Below are 23,882 nucleotides of genomic sequence, written 5' to 3' on the forward strand. Positions count from 1 at the left end.
GTAATTGTTTTTGTTGAAAAAGTAGTCTGCCAGGTCCTTGAGCACTAAAGGCAGATAAAGGGGGTGGTGCAGGTGGATAAAGGAGAGAGTTGAAAATGGAGAAGAGACATTTAGGGTTTGAGGAGTGAGTAGATATATGAGAAGAGAAGTAGGTTTGCTAGGCTAAGTGAAGGGTAGAGGAGTAAGAATAAAGAATTAACTTATAGTGGAGGAAATCTGATTCAGAGCGGGATTTCCTCCAGGCACGTTCAGCAGCACGGGAGCATTTTTGCAGGTAGCATGTTTGCTTAGAGTGCCAGGGTTGGGAGCTGACAACGTGGGGTTTTGTGTATTGGGGAGGAGCGAAAGTGTCCAGTGCAGAGGAGAGAGTATTGTTATATTGGGTTTGTAGCAAGGTCAGGGCAGGAATAGTGTGGAAGTGTGGGGGAGGTGTTTGAATAAGGTTGGAGAGTTGTAGAGGATCCACAGTGTGGCAGATTTCTACAGGTGCGGGGCGCAAGGGGGAGAAGTAGGTTTAGCCTGTATATTAAGCTTAAAGGTGAGCAGATGGTGGTCTGAGATGGGAAATGGGCAACAGGTGACATCAGAGAGAGAGCAGAGGTAGGAGAATACTAGATCGATAGAGTGTCCGTCGCGGTGAGTAGGGAATAGGGTGGGATTGTGAGAGACCAAAGGAGTTTGTGAGTGAGAGAAGCTTATAGGCAGCAGGGGCAGATGGGTTATTAATGGGGATGTTGAAGTCCCCCAGGATTAGAGCAGGTGTATTTGTAGAGAGAAAGTGAGAAAGCCAGGCAGCAAAGTTATCAAGGAATTGGGAGGTTGGTCCAGGGGGGCGATAGATAACTGCCACCCTGAGGAGAGGGGTGAGAATAGTTGGATGCAGTGAACTTCAAGGAGGAAAAGGAGAGAGATGGATGAGGATGCAGGTGCTGATAGGAGCAGGAGGGGGAGAGTAAGATTCCAACACCGCCACCATGTCTCTCACCTGGCCTAGGTGTGTGGCTATAAGTGGGAGACCACCATGTGTGAGAACAGCAATGGAAACAGTGTCAGAAGATGATAACCAGTTTCAGTAATTGGCTAGAAGATTGAAGGCTTTAGAAACAAACCGGTTATGAACAGTTTGTAAGTTTGTTACAGACAGAGCGAGCATTCCAAAGAGCACAAGAAAAGAGAGGGGATAAGCGCTGTGGGTTAATAGAGATGAGATTGTTAGGATACGGTGATCTAGAGTTTTTGCAGAGGGGGACTGTGTGAGAGTGTAAAAGTGTGTTGATTGCTGCAGGGCCAGGGTTAGGAGAAGGGTTGCCACCTCGGCCATGTTTTCCTGGACACCTATGAATTATACATGCTGCAGGGCGTGCAGGGAGAAACATGAATAATGCTGTCCAGGATCACTATTTTTTTTGCTGTCAAGCAGCACAATGCATTTTTCCCTCTGAACACCCTGCAGCATGTGTAACTCATAAGTGTTCAGTAAAACATGGCGGAGGTGACAACTCTAGTTAGGAGAGACGTCACCAGCAGCAAGCAGTAGAAGGAGGAGTGTGAGTGACAGAAGGTGAGAGGGGGACTTGTAGGAGCGTGTATGATTAGACACAGGAGAGTTAGATGGGGAAGTATTTCTAAGGAGACAGAGTAGTTCATGAAAGGACAGCATAGGGTATGAGAGGACGGAGGGTGAGATAAGGATAGTGTGGAGGTTATTGTTGCTACAGGGAAGTGCAGTGATTTTTAGGAAAATGGCAGACAGAAATAACAGAAAAGACATGGAAATCATTGTGCAGGTGTATAGTTAGTAAGTTTTACCTGTTAGTGGGACTGCAGTTTCCCCCTCCAGTTTTTAACTTGCTACTTGTAACACAGGGCACTTAGAAGCACAGGGCACAAAGAGCCAAGGCTTCATAGAGCCAAGTGTTCAGCTGTTTGTAGCAGTCAGATAATAAATTGTAATGATTTGATTCAAGGCAGCTGTGCACAGGCAGACTAATTAGGAGACTGGAGTTATACACACTTGCAAATTAGATTGGGGGAGACAAATGGCTGGGAAGCAGATATTGTACAAAGGAACTGATAACACACCTAAAACAAAAAATCATAAATCCAGACAGCAGGAGAGATGAATACCAGTGTATTACAAGAAAATTAAAGGGACACGGAGGGGCAACCAGGCAGATAAAGGAAGCAGGAGAGATGCATACCAGTGTATTACAAGCAAATTAAAGGGGCACAGAGTAAAATAATGAGTCAACAGCCTCCAGGAGACACCGTCGCCAAGCTGTCAGTCTCCAAACAACACACCCCCTTACTAAAGAAAGGGCACAAGCTACCGTATTCTTCCACAAAGAAGAAAGACATGGATAAAACATGAATGTTCTTGTAAAGCGCGGCTAATCCCCCTTAAGTGACTCAAGGTGCTGCTTATCTTATCAACCTCGAAAAGAGAAAGGCTGAGTAGACCTCGCCGGGGATCGAACTTGCAACCCTCGGTCTGCTACAGCGCAGAGTAGCCACAGTGCATTAGTATGCAGAGCTAGCTGTCCAGCTAGCATAAGGAACTCCAGACCAACAGAGACCCACCAGTCTCATAGAAACAAGGGGAGGCAACGCCCAGACCCCAGAAATACAGAAATCACAGGAAAAGGCAGAGACCGAGAGGAACTTCTTCTAACAGTGCAACCACACTCTAAAAAGCAACTGAAGACAAAGGTCCCCAAGTCGCAAAAAGGTAGCTCAGAATACCGAAATATTCAAAAACAAAACCTCGTGCAGCAAGCTCAGATAGGTCTGACGAACAACGGCTGAAGCAAAAACACTGCAATCATGAAAAAATGACTCAGAAACTTATACTTGCAGGGCAAGCAGAAGCAGCTGAAGATAGGATCCTTCAGATGGCTAAGTATCTAACAACCAGCTGATAACGTCGCAGGCTATCCAAGAGCCGCCAGTCCTTCCCACAAACCTTGAACATGGAGAAAGGAGAAACCTCAAGAGGCTTACCTACCTTGAATGCTCTGAGGACGAATTTAGCAGAGCAACAGATCTCAGATCCTGCTCCAACACAGGACCAGCCCAAGCGACAGACATGTCTGATAGACAGAAGGGACAGAAAGACCCCAACCACAAGCCCGCAGGGAATGGAAAGAAAAATGGGGGACTCACCCATCCCAACAGAGCTCGGGTGCCAACCCAATCCGCTCCTCCAAAATAAGGCACTCCCAAGGATAACCCCATGGGACCTGGAACAGAGAAAAGTGCAATAGATCCGTAGGAAGACCTGTCACAGCTCTCTTAGATAGTCTCTACATAGAGAGATCAAATTCCAACAGGTGGAACAGAGCCCACAGAGCAGCAGATGCTGCCCCTTACAGAAATAAGCCACCTGATCCAAACTCCTACACACAGGGCAGGACAAAGACCCTCCAGAGAGAGGAAACCCCAGCTCATAAGGAAGACAAACTATCCCCTCAAAAGGAAAGGGCACAGATAAGAACAGCGAACATGTCCACAAGACATGAAGCCATAGTATGATCAAAACATGAACCGAATGAAAAAATCATCCAGACACCACTGTTGACCCAACAGAAAAAAAAAACTTCCCATGAAGAGCAGCACACTCCGTCCGAAGGACAAGTCAGGCCTTAAAGTTTATAACCAGTACCCGAAGGTGGATGTGAACTCTAATCTGCCTGCTTGCAAGCCCAATGAGCTAGCCCTTATGTCGCAAGATAGGGTCCCTGAAAAAAACTGGGTCGTCCCGAACCAGTCCACAGGATCCTAAGTCTCCAGACATCCAAGAAGGATCCAAGACAGGAAACCCTGGGCCCGGGACCCAGAATCGTCCTAGAACGAACGACACCCCCAAGGAACACAAGATACCCCATCAGACTCACAAGGGATGAAAACCGGGAAACCCGGAGAACGGGTATAGGACTCACTCGTAATTCCCAGCGCAAAGGGAAGAGAACACCCTTAGCCAGAGTTCGACACCCCCCAACAAGGTGCTAGGCCACGGCAAAGTCACGCAATTTCTCTAGAGCCCAAAGGCCCCAAGGGCAACACTAAGGGAAATGAGAACGAGAACAGAGTCACCCGAAAGAGAGTAGAAAGGCTAGTCTCCATAATCCTTTCAGATTAACGTTCCATAGGACCACACCCAAGGGAGGAGAATGCAAAGCATCCAGAAAAATATCCCTTAAGCAAAAAGCTTGGAGAAAGAGACACCACCTCCTATCGCCCCTGATATGGAGACAACTAACTCCCGAAGGAAGACAGAGCCTCACGGCCTTCACTTCCTAATTAAGCAGCCAAAGCCGCCAGAAAAAACGGACAAAGTCCAGAAAGTCTCAACCCAAAGGAAGAGAACCTCTTAAAGGAACAAGTCCTAAAAGGATACTTCCAAAGAGACCATGAAAGGCAAAACCGTAAAAACGGCGGTATGAAGGAATTAAATCATCCAAGCCTCTAACCCACAACGGGAGGGAACACTATAGTTCCCGGAAAAATCGGAAACGAGCTGAGCAGGTTGCTGCGGACCTCAACGGAGTCCCGGCCCACTTGCTTGAAAGGCGAATGAGGACTGAACCAATCCCCCATGCCCCTAAGCAACCATGGGCCCTCAAGCCCTCTCAGGATGCTAGTTGAAGCTTGTAAAATAAAACAACACAAATCATATTGTGATCACTAGGCGCCCTCACCAGACCAACCGGACATAAAAAAGTGCCACGTGTCTGAACTAGGCCTCAAAGACAGAAGGGATGCCATATTTAAACGCAAACCTTGAATTCACTATTGAGTGTATGGCGGCGATTGTACAAAGAGGATCCTCCATGCTCCATGGTACCACGGTCGCAGGTCCTGCTCCGCGCTCATCTCCGCTCCGGCTTGGTCCTGGAGGAAGTGGTCTCCGCTTGGAAGAAGATGTCGGCCGCTTGGAAGAAGACTTCACCAACGACTGGAACAGGACCTTCTCCGCCGGACTTCAGGAACGGTGAGTATCTATTTGGGGGTTAGGCTTTTTTTATTTTTCAGGGTTTTTTTTTTTTAAGATTACGGATTTATTGGGCACTCTTAAAAGAGCTGAATGCCCTTTTAAGGCAATGCCCATACAAATGCCCCTTTAGTTTTTTTTTAGTGTTAGTTTTTTTTATTTTGGGGGGGTTTGTTGGGTGGTGGGCTTTACTGTTAGAGGGGGGACAGTATTTTTAATGTAAAAGAGCTGTTTAACTTACGACAATGCCCTACAAAAGGCCCTTTTAAGGGCAATTAATAGTTTAGTATTAGATTAGGGGGTGTTTTTATTTTGGGGGGGGCTAATTTTATTTTTAGAGGGATTATGTTAATTTTTTTTATTTTGGATAATTTTGTTTATTATTTTATGTAATTTAAACCTTTTTTATTTTTTGTAATCTTAGATTAAAGGGACAGTCTAGGACAAAATAAACTTTCATGATTCAGATAGAGAATGTAATTTTAAACAGCTTTCCAATTTACTTTTATCACCAATTTTGCTTTGTTCTCTTGGTATTCTTAGTTGAAAGCTTAACCTAGGAGGTTCATATGCTAATTTCTTAGACCTTGGAGCCCACCTCTTTTCAGATTGCATCTTAACAGTTTTTTACCACTAGAGGGTGTTAGTTCACGTATTTCATATAGATAACACTGTGCTCGTGCATGTGAAGTTATCTGGGAGCAGGCACTGATTGGCTAGACTGCAAGTCTGTCAAAAGAACTGAAAAAATGGGCAGTTTGCAGAGGCTTAGATACAAGATAATCACAGAGGTTAAAAGTATATTATTATAACTGTGTTGGTTATGCAAAACTGGGGAATGGGTAATAAAGGGATTATCTATCTTTTAAAACAATAAAAATTCTGGTGTAGACTGTCCCTTTATTTAATTTTTTTTTTTTTAAAGTAATGTTAGCTTTTTTATTTAATTATTTTAATAATTTAGTATTTTTTAATTTAGGTAAATTTAGGTAAATGGGGTTAATTTAGGGGGTGTTAGGTTAGGGGGCTTAGTAAATTAGTTATTTGCGTTGTGGGGGGTTGGCGGATTAGGGGTTAATAGATTTATTAGGAATATTGTGTTGTGTGGGTTTTGGCGGATAAGGGGTTAATAGTTTTATTAGGTTTATTGCGTTGTGGGTTAATGGTGGATTAGGGGCTAATAGTTTTATTAGGTTTATTGCTTTGTGGGTTAATGGCGGATTAGGGGTTAATAGTTTTATTAGGTTTATTGCGTTGTGGGTTAATGGTGGATTAGGGGATAATAGTTTTATTAGGTTTATTGCGTTGTGGGTTAATGGCGGATTAGGATTTAATAGTTTTATTAGGTTTATTGCGACGTGGGTTAATGGCGGATTAGGGGTTAATACATATATTAGGTTTATTGCGATGTGAGTTAATGGCGGATTAGGAGTTAATCTACTTTATTAGTTATTGCGGTGGGGGTTGGCGGTTGACAAGTAGAGAGATATTGTGCATGTATTAGGTGTTAGTTAATATTTTCAGTCAGTTACGGTGCTCACATTTTCAGCGTAAGGCTTGCTGCACCTGCCTGTGTGTGACAAGGTGAAAATGGAGTAAAATGCCTCCATTTCCGCCACGTAAGTCCTTGCGCTGAATATGTGATACCGATTTGCGACGCAGTTCTATGTTAGCTTATGGGAGTAAAAATTGCAGGCGACGAGTGAAATATGTGTGCCACATTAATATGCAACGCCATATATGTGATACCAAAACCGCGTAAAAACCAGCATCGCCGGCTTTTGCGGGCAACGCCGCATATGTAATCTTGCGCCAGAATGTTCTTCAAGTAAGGAACTACAAAAATTCCTGAACTACTGACAACAGAGCTCACAGTAAACACTCTGGGAGCTGTAGCCAGACCAAAATGTATAGGGATATGCAAATAAGCATATTTTAAGTCTATGGTTGACATAAACTGACCCTCCTACACTAAAGGAAGTAAAGTGCAAATTGTCTCCCTCTTGAAAGTAGGAACTTTAAAGAATCTGTTAAATATTTTGAGATCCAAAACAGGCCGGAAATTACCCTCTTTCTTATGTACTAAAAAGAGATTTGAATAAAACCTCTCGTTTAAAAAATTTGAAGTTGGATTTGGAGTAATAACTTTAATTAAATCCAGATCTCTTACATAAGCTAAGAAAGCTTGGACCTTTAAACGATTGAGACAGAATTTTTCCACGATGAGGCCCTTCAGCAAAAATCTATTCAATACTCCTGGCCCTGGAAAATGATTTGCAATATCCACAGACCTAGAACATCCTCTCCCAAGCCTCTTGAAAGAGACTCAATCTGCCCCGCACCAGAGACTGATCTGTTACGGGGGCTGCACCTTCATGCTGTCTTGGGAGCTGGGGTAGACTTCTTGGGCTGTTTGTTTTTAAACCAAGAAGAGTTAGAATCCAGACAGATTTGGAATAGCCAGATCTCAGAGGGAATCTCTTTTTTGCTTTGGATTGCAGAAATGTACGAAACCGCCCAGCAGATCTAAGCATACACTTAGATTTCTTATTCTGTGGCAGAAAAACTCACCTTCAGTGACTGTGGCAATAATAGCATCCAGTCCAGGCCCAGGGATTTACCCTGAAAAAGGGAGAGAAAGCAGTCTGCGCTCATAAACCATATCTGCAGACCAAGACTTAAGCCACAAAGCTCGCCTAGCTAAAGCAGCTAATACAGTATTCTTAGCAGTAATGCTAATAATTTCTGCTGCTGCATCACAAATAAAGGAATTTGCTGTTCTCAGGAGATTAATAAATCCTGAATCTCATCCAGAGTGGTTTCATCAGAAACAAGCTCTAAGAGATTATCACATCAAATGGCAGCGGCACTCGCAACACGGGTTACATTGACTGCAGGAATAATACATGAAGGGCCAGGTTACAAGTGGAGCAATAATTAATGCTCCCGCTCAAGCGTTAACTGCGCTAGAAGTTCAACTTTTTGTGCTCGCTGGGTTCCACTTTTATTATGAGTTGAAAGTAAACTATTTTAGTTTGCTCGGTAACCCGACGAGCGCAAAAAGCCGAAATTAGAATATCACATGGAAAGTGGGGGGAAAAAAAAACTAACACTCAAACACAATCGCATATTCCCATCTGCACTAGCCCGACATTAAAATATGAGGTATATGCACTCTCACCATCAGCCAAAAATTACCAGGGTGCTATGATATAGTAAATACAAATCCGTGGAAATAAGCACTCACTGGTCTTCTGCCATCTGCAACAAAAATACTTTATTAGATAGTGACGTTTCAGGACCAAATGTTGTCAGAGAAAGGGACAACATTTGGTCCCGAAACGTCACTATCTAATAAAGGATTTTTGTCACAGATGGCAGAAGACCAGTGAGTGCTTATTTTCCATATATATATATATATATATATATATATATATATATATATATATATATATATATATATATATATATATATATATATATATATATATATATATATATATATAATATATAATATATATACACACATTCATACATACATATATATATATATATATATATATATATATCCATACACACAAACATATGATTATATATAGGCATAGATATATACAAATATATATAGGAATATATATTTGAAAATACAAATTCTGCTATGTGCAGAACATTGGAATGTGAAATATTTACAGTAACTACACAGTATAACACTTTATTAAATATAAATATTGCATAAAACAAAATTTATGCTTACCTAATAAATTTATTTCTAGATATGGTGAGTCCTCAACGTCATCAATATCACTCCAGGCCAGCAGGAGGAGGCAAAGAGCACCACAGCAAAGCTGTTAAGTATGACTTCCCTTCCCACAAACCACAGTCTTTCGACCGAAGGGAAATGGAAATAGGAAAAATACAAAGGTGCCTGACGTTTAGTCAAAATAACTGTCTGAAAACAATGGGTGGGGTCGTTGTCTCACCATGTCCGGAAAGAAAGAAATTTATCAGGTAAGCATAAATTTTGTTTTCTTTTCTAAGATATGGTGAGTCCACAACGTCATCAATAACTGTTGGGAACCAATACCCAAGCTAGAGGACACAGATGACAAGGGAGGGAAAAGACAGGTAGACCTAAACCAAAGGCACCACCTCTTGAAGAACCTAACTCCCAAAAGAAAACTCAGCCAGAGCAAAATAAATCAAATTTAAAAAATTTGGAAAAATTATGCAGAGAAGACTAAGTTGCAGTCTTGCAATCTGTTCCACCGAAGCTGCATTGTTGAAGGCTCAAAAAGAGGAAACAGCCCTTGTGGAATGAGCTGTAATTCTCTCAGGAGGCTGCTAACCAGCAGTCTCATAAACAAAATGAATTAAATCTCTCAACCATAAAGAAGAAAAGTATCAGAAGCTTTCTGACCCTACGTTTCCTGAGAAATACACAAACAGGGCAGAGGATTGGGGAAAATCCTTAGTCGCCTGTATGAAGAATTTCAGAGCACGCACAACATCCCGATTGTGCAACAAACATTCCTTATGAAGAATGATAAGGACATAGGGAACGAACAGCAAGTTCCTATCTGAAACTACTTTAGGGAGGAAAACCCTACTTCGAACAAAGAACCACCTAATTAACATGAAAAATAAGATGAGGCACATTGCAAGCCGAGAGTTTCAAAACTCTTCGAGCAGAAAAGATAACAAAAAGAAACAAAGCCTTCCAAGATAATAATTTAATATCTATGGAATGCAAAGGCTCAACAGAGCCTGCTGCAAAACCTTAAGAACAAGGTAAGGACTCCAAGGAGGAGCAACAGGCGTAAACACAGGTCTGATTCTGACTAGGGCCTGACAAAAAGATAGAACATCTGGCACATTCATCAGACGTTTGTAAAACAAATCCTTCTCCAGATCTTCCTGGATAAAGTACAAAAATTCTAGGAATCCTGATCTGACTCCAAGAGTGGCCCTTGGATTCACACCAATATATACGCTATACCCTATGGAAAGTCTTTCTAGAACAGGTTTCTGAACCTGAATCAGAGTCACAATGATCGACTCAGAAAAAAAAATAATTAGATAGAACTAAGCTCAATCTCCAAGCAATCAGCTTCAGAGAAACGAGATCTGAATGAAGGAATGGACCCTGTGATAGAAGGACCTTCATCTGAGGTAACCTCCAAGGTGTAAGAGATGACAACTTCTCTAGGACTGTATACCAGGTCTTGCGGAGTCACGCAGGAGCTATTAGAATAACCGATGCTCTCTCTTGAAAATACGAGCAATGACTCGTGGAAAGAGAGCAAACAGAGAAAACGGGTATGCTAGACTAAAAACCAAAGGAACCATCAGATCAACTATCAGGGCGACCCTGCGGATCATTTGACCTGTATTTTGGAAGCTTGGCATTCTGATGAGACGCCATCAGAACCAACTTCCAGCCCCCCCCCCCCACCAGGTGAGGGTTAACCTGGAGAACATCTCCGGATGGAGAACCCCCTTCCCGGGAAGAAAATTCTGTTTGCTCAGGAAGTCCTCTTCCTAGAATGTGGATGGCAGATAGACAGCCATTGTGAGCTACCGCCCACTGAACACAGCGGAGCCACCTCCTTTATGGTTAAAGAACTCCGTTCCTGGGGGGCGGAGCCAGCTGTGAAGCCAGACGGTCGCACTTCTCTGCAGCTCTATCCATAAGATATATAAAACATAAAATTAGCGACTGTCTGTGCTCAAATATTCAGCTATTTCACTACGAAAGAGGTTGTGAAGCCTCGGCTACCATCCATAACTCTGCTGAAGGGGAGCATCACTACAAATACCGGCCTCCAGAACCCTGAAGCGCACAACCTAGGACACGCCATCGACAGTAACTACCTCGTGGCCCACCTAACTCCTCTGGCTGTCAGTGACAGTCTGCAAACTTGCTACTTGGAAGCCTTGGGACGAGAAGTCACTAATTTACATAAGAATGGAGGAAGCGGATCATATTATGTCACTAATACACGTCTTCTTAAAGAGATGCAGTATTCTAACCGGGCGCCATTTTATACCGGAGCCTGAGCAGTCAGTGACACGGAAAATAGCCCACACTATTCAACCACTCAACCCTGGTGACAAAGAGGCCCAGCGTGATCACATGCCAGCCGGAGGTTTGGGGACTGCTCCCGCTACTCTAGGAGCTTTACCTCAGGTTAGTGTGACCGTATCTAGAGCGCTTTACCCAGCCTTGTTGTTTTGCCGCACAGACAGAACCCCTAAGTGGCTTAATGCACACTTGCTCATCTCGACACCGAGCCCGTATGCTCCACAATGTGCCCCAAAGCCTTTCTTGCAGCACTCGGCGCATCACTGTGCAGACTGGAATGGATATTCCCACCTCCTGCTTGAACTTCTCTCCCCTCCGGACTGCCTTACCCGATATAGCCCATTTGCTATGGTCCATAGCTTCAATATGGTGACCCGGAGACTTTATCCAGCTTTTCGGTCCGGTGTGGGGTAAGGGAATCCCCATCTGGGCACACCTCATCATAGTGACTTCTTTCATCCAGCCTGGCTATATGAGACTGCTTTAATGATACCTAGACATGTCCTATCAACCCCTTACCTACTTCAAGCATTTATGCCACTATACCTTTTTGTTAAAACTGTGATTGGTATCTTGGTTTAGTGAGTGATACTTATAGTGTAACGTTTTTTTCTCTACTTTAGTGGTAATATTTTGTAAAGGCTCTTACCTTATATACAGGTTCTGGTTCTCACTATTGCATGTTTACAGTATTTTATATTTCATAACACATCACCTCCCAGGTTACCTTGTCCACCCATGGGTGGCTTTCTAACACAGGGCCATCCTACTCCATAGTTTTTATAGGGACCAGCTTTATGTAATAATTGTCTACTGTTTTAGGTGCACCTACCAGAATGCTGGTGAAATCTAGATGCTATGTTATCTGTATATAATTAGCTTAGATGCTATGTTGCATTTTGTCTTAGATACACTGACTCCTTGTTTTTTGCACTCACAGAGATGTTCATGAAATATGCAGCTTCTCATTATAAAATCTATCTAATTGAGTAAATTTCCTTTATACGCACCCTGATTTCTCTCAATATTGCTTCTTGCAGTGTTTAGGTCACCAAGTTTAATTTTCCGCCTCACTCCTATGACAAGCCCTTAGGATAACATTAGTGATATTACTATATGGGGGTTGGGCTGCCAGCGGCCGAGGCAGCAAAGCCCTCTTTCCCTTCATTTTAGCTAGGTGCAAGCCCTTACCTGTACTTGAGAGTTTAGCAGGGTATTACTGCCCATAAGCAAGGTTACCCTTTTCTTCTTCAGTATCCTCACTACGATTACTAAACTTATGGATACCATTATATGGAACATTTTTACCATTTAATTAACTACTTTATTTTAACTCCCACCGCCCCCCCCCCCACCACCCCCTACAATAAGCCTCCCAATCTGGGAGAATTCTATGCGCGGTTTATCTTACCCATACCGCATAATGAATATTACACCATATCTATATATCATATTATGTTAGTACAGGAATGGCGCCCTTACTGTATCTATTGTTTAACATACTAGTGGCCATCCTATTCTAAGTCACCTTGTTTATTATACTGCACCATACCTATATATTCTACTGTGTTTTCTAAATATTTAACTAGTGACCTCTTGGTTACTAGGTGCTGTTTACCATATATGTTTAGATATATATATATCGATTATTGCATTCTGTTCACCATGTATGTTTATATATCTATCGATTATTGCATTATACCTACATATCTCACTACATTATTTAATTCTAGAAAGGACCCCTCCAATGTTAATATTATTTAACAGCATAAGTGTTCACTCACTATATTTTTCTAGGTCCACTCACATTGTCCACTTCCCTCTCCTGGAGTGAGTCCAGAGGGGCATAAATTCTAAGTGAGAAAACTCACCTTACTCAACATTTGTATTGTCATTGTTGCTTGAAATATATCTTGTTAATCCATTTTATCATATACTTATAGAAAAGAGGTTCCTGACTCTTCCATAGTTTAGCCTATGCTGCAGATTTTACTTATTTAGATGGAAGTAGTATACGTGAAATGTACCATTTATGCATGTTTTGTACGATATTTTCTTGCATAAGCTGTATTGGTTTTTCGCATAACCTCAATAAAAACTTTAAAAAAAATAAATAAAAAAAAAAAGAACTCCGTTCCTCCCCGAGCCACTGAGGTGATAGTATCCGACTGAAATCTGATAAACCGGCTAAGGACAACTGAGGCCAAGCCCTCACAGCATTGAAAATCACTCTCCACTCCGAGATGTTGATGGGGAGAGCACCTTTAATGATATTCAGACTGCTCTCCAGCCCAGCAGGCTGGCATCCATGGTTACAATTTACCCAGGAATGTCTCCAGAAACATGCACCCTGAGACAGATACTCCTTAGAAATCACTACTAAAAAGAATCTCTGAACCAGATCTATACTCTGAAAGAGATCCGAATGGTCACCGTTCCACTGACTGAGCATGAATAACCGCAGAGCACTCAAATGGACACAAGAAAAGGGATGATGTCCCTGGGACCCTCAGACCCATTACCTCCATACATTAGGCACTGAAAGTGAAGAGAAAATCAGCTACAGCTGAATTCAAGCTCCCAACTTCGGTTACAAGATGGCCAAGCCATCTACCAGACCACTATAGCTTGCTGTTGGCCGAACAGCAGACTGTAGAGAGAGGTAAGAGGAAGAAATCTTTGATTGTCTGACCTCCATTAGAAATATTCTCATAGATAGAAAATCTAATAAGATTCCTCACCCTTGTAGATGGAACAAGGGAATTCTTCCCTAAACTCCCATTCCATGGGAACGTAGAGAAGACAAGATCTCTTGAAAAAGAGTTTGCTCAAATAAGGATGAGGCCTGAACCATATAATATCCAGGAGGACACCCCTGCAATCCTCCAAGACCTAAAGAGTCTTTTAAGGAAGATTAATTTTAGAAACTTGAGAAGCTCCCAGATAATGAGAAGATACATATCCTTCAGGTCTATGTTTGTCATGAACAGGACCTCTAGAATCAAAGCAGAATGAATACTACTTTGAAGGACTGTACCCTGAGAAACTTGAAACAAAAACCTAGATCCCATTCCCTGAATGGGACTGGAACTATCACTAAACAGTCCAAAGTCCAGCACCCTTAAATGTGGACTTTGTTTGTGCCAGAATAAATTGGTAAAATACTTATGCTGCTGCATCTTTTTTTGTATCTAACTGGAACTATCACTCCCAGAAAGGAAGGTCCCGAACACAGTTCAAGAACGCCTCTCATTATACCTGGATTGAGGATACCCTAGAAAGGTGAAATCTGCCCCTAGGAGGAAAAAAATTAAATTGCTACTACAGCACCTGGTATTCTCAGGCGGTCTCCCATCCAAGTACTAACCAGGCCCAACCCTGCTTAGCTTCCGAGATCAGACAAGATCAGGCGCATTCAGGGTGGTGTGGCCGTAGGCCCAAAAGACTAGACTGACCCTGCAGAAACAGTGAAAGGAATACTTTTCTCTAGTCTATTCCACTTGACTTGTGGTAGAAAGACCTTTTTGCCAGACCAGGTCCAAACAAGGTCTGACCCTTGTAAGGAAGCGCCAGAAGCTTAGATTTTGGAGGAAAAATTTAATATAATCCAAATAATGATACAGGTCTTGGTCAAATTGGATATTGAACTTGCATCTGCAGTATTATAGAGCCATGGCTGGGCCACTAAGCCACAGATAGGCTTCTCAGCTGACTAAAATTTCAGCCACAACGCCCCGTAGGCTAGTACAGCAAGTCTAAATAGGCAAGGCATCACTGTAGATGATCAAATAAACCTCCAGCTTCTTATTCATGGATCCGTAAAGGAACAGCTATCATCCATAGGGATTGAAGTACTCCGAGCCATAGTAGAAAAGTTCCCTTCTACCTAAGGAATTTTAATGGAGTCAGCAACAGGAAAATCCTTTAAAGGGTGGGAGACAGGCAAAAAAAGTAACCCTAGCTTCTCCTATTCCTGAGAAAATTTCTAGAAACACTTCCTCATAGGAAGGAACATCATAGAAATGATAAAGTTAACAAACTTCCAAGGGTTGACAACGACAGGGTTATCGATGTTGTCCAAGTAGCTAAAACCTCCTTTAACAGTACACGAGGTATGCAAGCATACATCTGAAAGAGACCACTTCAGCATCAGATGTACTGTACGAATCTGAGATTTTACCCTCAGAAGCTACCAGCAAATCCTCCTCACCAGACAGGGAGAGCAGCCTGCGTAGCAGAATGTGGAGCAGAAACCTTACTATCCGAAAAACTTTAATGTCTTCTTGCATTTTCCCTGTAGGTAAGGAAAACCAGATACAGCCGCAGATACCTCAGAGGATACATGAGCTGCAAAACCTGTAAGCAAATACACTCCTCCAGGAGATTGAGAGAAACCGCAGGGCACTGCATGTGACGCCAATGAGGCTTGGAATACATAACATCAATATCAGTCAAATCCTCACCAATTATAGAAAGGTCAATAATGGGGCATATAAAAATAATTCCTAAAACAAAGGAAAAAAACAAAGAAGTTTTTACATATTCAGGAAGCATATAGTAACATTGGGGGCTCCACTAAACATACAGACTCCATACAGCTCGAGACTCTATACCAGCTCGTCGCTCCGTTTTCATTCGGAGTAGGAGCCTGGGTCACGTGAGTGCCACAGAAACTCGCAAAAAATGGCGCCGCTCCAATCCTCCAAGAAGGAGGCGGAGTCATTAGAACTGCTAGAAGATGCGTAGCAAATATAAAAACGTTAATAAACCTATGTACGAAAGGGAAAACTACGGGGGAATTACAGATGAGACTGCCTAAGTAAAGTCTGTCACAAACTTATCCATGTATAAGTGATGAAATGGCACCTCTCTGCAACAGGTGCAGAGATCTCAGAAACCCCTTGAAAAGATCCGCAATCAGGCCACCAGATCGCTATACATAAAGCGATCACATATAAGCCCATATATGCCATAATGTACAAATAAAACATAGCCTCATGTAATGGTTAACCCCTCCACTACCAAAAGGGAAACAGTTTCTCTCACATATCATAAGTAGTGCCTGCACACTGCCATTATTAATATCCTAGCTAGGATATATTGTGTCCCAAGAAAGTCTGCAGAGTCCTTAAAGTGCACAGTCTCCCCTACTTAGAAGGCAAAAGGCACTTACCTGCATCTAGCCGTCCGGCTTGAGGACAGCCTACCAGGTATGAAAGGATGCCACTCCTCACAGAGACCTGTAGAAAAAAGAAAACCTACTCTGGGTTTCTTTTTGAGGGCAGCAACAATGTTAGGAAAATGCAGCAAGGCCCACCTCACAAGTTCCTAACTGCTTTAAAGCTACCACTACACTACTGAAGAGATTAACATGGACTACAGCTATACCCAGAACACAGGGAAGATCAGAGCAAACCTACTCTGGCTTTCAAAATAATAAAATCTTGATTAAAGTGAAATAAATCCAAATTTCATCAGACACCAAAACTTCACCTCCTCCATGCACTAAGGTAAAGAGAATCACCGGGGTTTGTGGGAAGGTGATACTTGATGTGTATATATGTCTGCAAATACATATATATATATATATATATATATATATATATATATATATATATATATATATATATATATATATATATATATATATATACATATACATACACACACACACACATAATTTTAGAGATGTATACGTATATAATTGTTAAGGCCCTTTGTCTGACTTTTTTCTATTTTTTTTTTATAATTTTTCTTAGATGTAATTATTATGAGTGTAACTGTACTATGTAAGGAAACAAGGGAATACTCAGTCCCTCCTGTTACTTAAGTCCCAGCAGAGTGTGAGTGCAAAATACAAAATGTGCTGCACAAAGCGTCGTGCTCTCATGCGCTTCATCAGAGATCTCTGACGAAGTGCATGTGAGCATGCGCGAAACGCATCAGATCCTGCCTACCTTGTACACTGTTTAGTGTTTCACCTGTCTGTTTGAATAAACCACTTTGGTTACAAGTTCCTGAGTATCCTCATTGTTTTACCTCATTCTAACTGTACTATATAATGTATTTTTTATGTGTTTTATGTCACTTTTTACTTTCCCGAAGCAGTCAGTTAGAGGATCCCCTTTCAGACGAGTAGATATTGCACTTCACTCCTCATCATTAAAGCTCTGGAGTGTAGGGGGGTAGTGGTCAGGAGGGAATATTCCTACACATGATGACTCATGGACTCTTTTTTTTTTCTCCATTTGATGAAAGAAAACAATGTTTTTATTTATATTTCCAGCATGTGATAGCTGTTTATCAGTCCTCAAATAAAAACAATTTAACCTTTTACGCCCATGACTATTGAGGGAGCCAGAGATCAGCTATCAGTGCACCGCTCTTTACTGACATGTAACATAAAAGTTTTGAAAAGAGGTAAGGTCGGTAAGTTTAAGTACTACGTCTAGTCACCATTAGTATTTGTTCAATGTACAAAGAACTGCAAAAATACTTACCCTTTGGGGATTAACACATTTTTATCAGATTTAGGAGGCAGTCATTGTATACAGTACCGATATGTAGAGAAATATGTAAATTTACGGCAAAAAAGTTAAGAGCCAGGAAACCAATTCTAACAGACATGACTCAATGGCTCCCAATACGCCCTATTTCCAGATTGAGCTAGAGCAAGAGAGAAAAAATACTAATTTCACTTACCTTCCCTTGGGAGGTTACACAGGGTTTTTCTTGGAGGCGAAGCTGATTGGACACAGGGGAATGCCATGGAAGATTATGAGGATGTTGCAGACCAGATGACTGTTGATCTTCGAGTTGGTCATGTGCAAGTTTTACTTGATGCTGACTCTGATGAGTTTCCAGGTCATGGTGTCCCAGCACAGTATGGCTTGAATTTGAGCAGTCCTGGCTATAAGCAGCTTCACTGAAGTGAGGCAGGAGGTCTCCCTGAAGAAGCTCCTCTGGATCGAGCCCTGTAAATGGCTCTGCTTGAGCATCAACCTGCTGTAATAGGTTATCTTCCAAAGGAGAAAAACCATTGCTTTCCAAGTGGTCATTAAAGTGGCTCAATTGAGCAGAAGAACCGTCAGGAGTGGGGAAATTAATTGACACTGGAGACATTTTAATTCGATTGTAATTACCCTGAGGGTGTGACTGATGCATCATCTGGAAATTGTCTGAATGCAACTGGGTGTTAGAGTTCAAAACATTCTGAACAGGCTCCTGCTTATTTCCAATATCTGAGAATGCTGCACTCCCAGTAAAATCGGAGAGTGAATGGGTAGTCTGGTTTAGGTGGTTATTAGAGAAAGAATAGTGTGTAGAAAATGGAGGTGTATCATTTACAGAACAAGGTGTCATTGTTGGTGACCGACTATTAAAATTGCCTTCTTGTTCTGAGACTGAATTGCTACTGAATTGTACAGATGTAGCAGGCTCAGAGTAACGCTGAACAGGCAGAGGCTGTTGGGGAGCTGTAGTATTGTCCATTTGAGGTTCCTGGGCCATACTAGTTCTGTGTGGTATAGACACATTAATAAAGTTTTTTTGCTGGTTCATAGATTCCTGACTTGTGTTAATATTGTTCCTGTTTTGTTGCGGCTGAATGTGCATACCCTGCTGTTCACTGGCCTGGAATAAGGTATATTCATGGGGTGCCACAAAACCCTTGCTTTGCTGCATAGGCTGAGAGGGTCCATGCTGGTGGAATGGAGAGCCATTTTGACTTTGTATATCTGTGGCAGCCTGATGCCCCCACATTGGGCTTCCATCATCTGGAAACATCCCATTTCCTTGACTTGGTTGATGTAATGGAGAGCAGCTGAATTGCGAGTGTGGAGACAAAACACTTTCCACTGGACTGTTGTATGACTGACTTACTTGGTGCAATTTAATGGAATCAAATTGATTCAGTGTTTCAAACTCATTGATCTTTTGATGCGTTTGAGAATCCTGCACATTATTCAGAGAGTCTACATGCAGAGGTTCAAATACAGCCCCAAGATTCAACTCGTCAACAAGGGATACAGATCCATGCTGTACAAATGCATCATCAGAAAGACCCAGAGTCTCATCAAAAAGGTGTGCATCATCAAAAAAATCCATCATTGGGTCAGTCATACTGATGTGTTGAGATAATTCGCCCAGCGGTTCATTTAAAGACTAAGCCAGTCAACTAGTTACGTTATGAGCCAAGCCATGGCTCAGGCATTTTTTTAAATACAGTTAATAAGCTGTATTGCTCATCATGGTTATATAACCTAAAAGAAAAGAAAATTGTAATAGGTGAGGCATTTAATTATGTACTTGTAGAAAAATAAAAGTAGAAGATTGAGACATCCTGTATTATTTGTTAAAAACTTAAATGATGCTTACCTGATAATTTTATTTTCCACAGCCGCATTCATTACTTTTGGGAATTCAGAACCTGGCCAACAGGAGGAGGCAAAGACACCCCAGCCAAAGGCTTAAATACTCCTCCCACTTCCCTCATCCCCCAGTCATTCTGCCGAGGAACAAAGAACAGTAGAAGAAACATCAGGATGAAAAGGTGCCAGAAGAACAAAAATAATAGACGCCCCACAGAAAAAATACAGGCGGGGAGCTTTGGACTCTTTCCATCTGAAGGAAAGAAAATGATCAGGTAAGCATAATTAAGTTTTTCTTCATAAATGGAAAGAGTCCACAGCTGCATTCATTACTTTTGGGAAAACAATACCCAAGCTAGAGAGGACGCTGAATGCAGAAACTGAGGGTACAAGAGGCGGCCCATCCTGAGGGCACCTGGCCTGAAAACCCCTACCCAACAAAATCCTGCATCGTCCGAAGCCGAGAACAACCTTGAAATAAAAAAAAGGAAAAGGCCCAAGGACACTGCAGATAGTCCACAGCCTTCCTAGAGACCGCAGGAAGTAAACTCGACTGAGTCAACAGCCTCCAAGAGACACCGTCGCCCAGCAGTCGGTCTCCAAACAACACACCCCTTATTAAAGAAAGGGAACAAACTACCGTATTCTTCCACAAGAAGAAAAGGCACGGAGAAAACATGATTGTACTTGTAAAGCGCGCTAATCCCCCTTAAGGGACTCAAGGCGCTGCTCATTTTACCAACCTTGAAAAGAGGAAAGGCTGAGGAGACCTCGCCGAAGATCGAACTTGCAACCTTCGGTTTACCACAGTGCAGAGTAGCCACAGTGCATTAGTATGTTGAGCTAGCTTCCAGCTAGCATAAGGAACTCCAGAAAAAAAACCTAAAAAGGGCACAAACACAGAGCAAAAGAAACAGAGAAACCGGGTCAGGCTAACAGAGACCCAACTAGTCTCATAGAAACAAGGGGAGGCAACGCCCAGACCCCAGAAACAGAAACCACGGGATAAGGCCGGGAATCTGAAACAGAGAGGATCTTCCCCTAACACAGTGCAACCGCACTCTAAAAGCAACTGAAGACGAAGGTCCCCCAATTCGCAAAAAGGTAGCTCAGAATACCGAAATATCCAGAAATGAAACCTTGTGCAGCAAGCTCAGATAGGTCTGATGAACAACACCTGAAGCAAAAACACTGCACGCTGCAGTCATTTAAAAATGACTCTGAAACTTAAATACTTGCAGGATAACGTCGCAGGCTAATAGCCGCCTGTCCTTCCCACAAATCTTGAACACGTAGAAAGGAGAAACCTCAAGAGGCTTACCGTACCTCGAATGCTCCGAGGACGAATTTAGCAGAGCAATAGATCTCAGGTCCTGCTCCAACACGGACCAGCCCAAGCAACAGACATGTCGGATAGACAGAAGGGAAAGAAAGACGCCAACCACAAGCGCCCAGGGAATGGAAAGAAAAAGGGGGGGACTCACCCACCCCAACAGAGCTCGGGTGCCAACCCAATCCGCTCCTCCAAAATAAGGCACTCCCAAGGAGAACCCCCTGGGACCTGGAACAGAGAAAAAATGCAACAGATCCGTAGGAGGACCTGTCACAGCTCTCTTAGACATAGCCTCCATGTAAAGAGATCAAATTCCAACAGGTGGAACAGAGCCCACAGAGCAGCAGATGCTGCCACTTACAGAAATAAGCCACCTGATCCAAACTCCTACACAGAGGGCAGGACAAAGACCCTCCAGAGAGAGGAAACACCAGCTCATAAGGAAGACAAACTATCTCTTCAAAAAGGAAGGGCACAGATAAGAACAGCGTACATGTCCACAAGACATGAAGCCATAGTAGGATCAAAACACGGACCAAATGAAAAATCATCAAGACACTACAGTTGACCCAACAGAGAAAAAACTCCCCATAGAGGAGCACACTCCGTCCGAAGGACAAGTCAGGCCTTTAAGTTTATAACCAGTACCTGAAGGTGGATGTGCACTCTGGCCTTCCTGCTAGCAAGCCCAAAGAGCTAGCCCCTATGTCGCAACATAGGGTCCCTGAAAAAACTGGGTCGTCCCGAACCAGTCCACAGGATCATAAGTTTCCAGACATCCAAGAAGGATCCAAGACAAGAACCCTGGACACGGCACCAAGAATCGCCCTAGAACGAACAACACCCTCAGGGAACACAAGATAACGCGTCTGAAGCAATCAGACCTCACAGGGGATGAGAACCCAGAAATCCGGAGAACGGTACAGGACTAGCTCGTAATTCCCAGCCAAAAGGGAAGAGAACACCCTTAGCCGGAGTTCAACACCCCCCAGCAAGGTACTAGGCCGCGAGAAAGTCACGCAATTGCTCTAGAGCCCAAAGGCCCCAAGGGCAACACTAAGGGAAATTAGAACGAGAACCGAGTGACCCCAAAAGAGAGTACAAAGAAAGGCTAGTCTCCATAATTATTTTAGATTAACCTTCCAGAGGACCACACCCTAGGGAGGAGAATACAAAGCATTTCGAACTCAGGCAGAAAAACATCCCCTAAGCAAAAAGCTTGGAGAAAGAGACAACACCTCCTATCGCCCCTGATATGGAGACGACTAACTCCCGAAGGAAGACAGAGCCTCAAGGCTTTCACTTCCTAATTAAGCGGTCAAAGATGCCAGAAAGACCGGACAAAGTCCGGAAAGTCTTGACCAAAAGGAAGAGAACCTCTAAAAGGAACAAGTCCTAAAAGGACACTTCCAAAGAGACCATAAAAGGCAAAACCATAAGAACGGCGGTATGAAGGACCTAAATCCTCCAAGCCTCCAACCCACAACGGGAAGGAACACTCTAGTTCCCGAAAAAAAAATGGAAACGACTGAGCATGATCTCAATGGAGTCCCGACCCACTAGATTGAAAGGCGAATGAGGACTGAACCAATCCCCCAGCCCCCTAAGCAACCACGGACCCTCAAGTCCTCTCAGGATGCTAGTTGAAGCTTGTAAAATAAAACAAGAAAACAACACAAAGCATATTGTGATCACTAGGCGCCCTCACCGGACCAACCAGACATAAAAAGGTGCCACGTGTCTGAACTAGGCCTCAAAGACAGAAGGATTTGTACCCAGTCAGGACCAGCCTGAAACCAAGGGCCCCAGCACTGTCAAGGCCACATAAAGTCTTCCCCGATGATGGAGGGATAAAGAACAGTCAGACAGACTTTTGTAAACGGTGCGACCACAAAATTGCGGGTATCAAATCCAGAGAAGAAAGTTCCCGAAGGAAACATCACCCACAACATGAGCTTTAGACCAAATAAAAATCATCCTCACCGGGTGAAAAAAAAAGAAAGCAACCCATAGGTTATTGCCCTAGAAGAACGGACAGACCCACAGGACCAGCCCAACAGGGGTCCCAGACTTCCAAGCTCAGAACTGGAAAAGGATACACAAATAGACTATTAAAAAGTTTACTTCATCCCCTTATGTCTATGTATGCAAGCCAGTCGAAGAGTAAAAATGAGAATCCCCAGACCCATTAAGAGTGGGATCCTCCAGCAACGCCAAAAACGTGCCTTAGAACACGAAGGCGCGCCAGTCTATAACGAAAGACGCAATATACCTCCGCCGGGACAAAAGGAAACACCGGCCCCGAAGGTTGACCCCCTGAGGCTCCAGGAGCAGTCGCTCCCCCGGAAGGCTTAACTGGACCAGGCAATCCCACGCCTGACGAGCCCCGGTTAACGAAACACGGACAACATCGAAAGCACACTCCCGGGATGGTGTATATGTGCCAGCGCCAAAGATATGGCCATGCGGAACAGTGCCCTAACCTCCGGTGGGAACAGGCCACACATAAGTAGCGTTTGGGTTACCTGCATGCGTAGTAAGAGTTGGTGGTAGGGAACTTGTCTCGTGAGAAAAACAATCCCCAGAGACGAATGGCTCAGTGGGCACCCAATTCCGCGATCAAAAACAGCATTCGGAACATAACTGAAGGGCATGTATCACTCGGACCAATGCATATTCTTCGCAAGAAGTAGAGTCTGAATCAGAGACAGCCGTCTCCAAGAATCCTCCACAACTGGGACACTGCAACCTCCAGAGAACCAGACACCAGCGGACCAGGATTTCTCTGTCGCCACATGGTCAGGAAAGCGGAAAAGGAGTCACAAGGTAAACTGTGCAGTCCATGCGAAAGTGCGCCCGACCGAAAAGGCCGCGTCACTAGACATAGGCCGTTATGTTCCAAAATAGCCATGAGCCGAAGCAACATTACGCAGAAGCAGACAGAATCACATAAAAATGATTATAAACCCCCCTGTTCAAAAATCCCCCTCAGGAGATATTAACCCTTGATTCCTAGATACAAAAAGGAGCCTCACTGAGACCCTATGTTACAGTTATCCCCGAAAGGTTGTAGCCCCTCTCGGATAAACAGTTGTAATTACAATACATCCA

At 43.1% G+C, this 23,882-nt stretch overlaps 1 protein-coding gene and 1 non-coding gene across 7 annotated transcripts in view; both read right to left on the bottom strand.

Annotated features, from left to right (window-relative positions):
* CHD9 (chromodomain helicase DNA binding protein 9) overlaps positions 1 to 23,882 on the bottom strand; it is a 648,673-nt gene that overhangs the window by 447,727 nt on the left and 177,064 nt on the right. For all 6 annotated transcript variants that reach the window (XM_053699504.1, XM_053699510.1, XM_053699505.1 and 3 more), the window contains one exon: positions 17,772 to 19,330. In XM_053699504.1, coding sequence (XP_053555479.1) covers positions 17,772 to 19,190 — 1,419 coding nt within the window. In that variant the 5' untranslated portion in view covers positions 19,191 to 19,330. The remainder of the gene's footprint in view (positions 1 to 17,771; positions 19,331 to 23,882) is intronic.
* On the bottom strand, positions 14,388 to 14,506 carry LOC128646309 (5S ribosomal RNA). The gene has a single exon (XR_008400265.1). It is a non-coding gene; the product is annotated as a 5S ribosomal RNA (ribosomal RNA).

The sequence above is a fragment of the Bombina bombina genome, chromosome 1 (assembly GCF_027579735.1).
Source record: "Bombina bombina isolate aBomBom1 chromosome 1, aBomBom1.pri, whole genome shotgun sequence".
In the NCBI taxonomy this organism is placed as follows: Eukaryota; Metazoa; Chordata; class Amphibia; order Anura; family Bombinatoridae; genus Bombina; species Bombina bombina.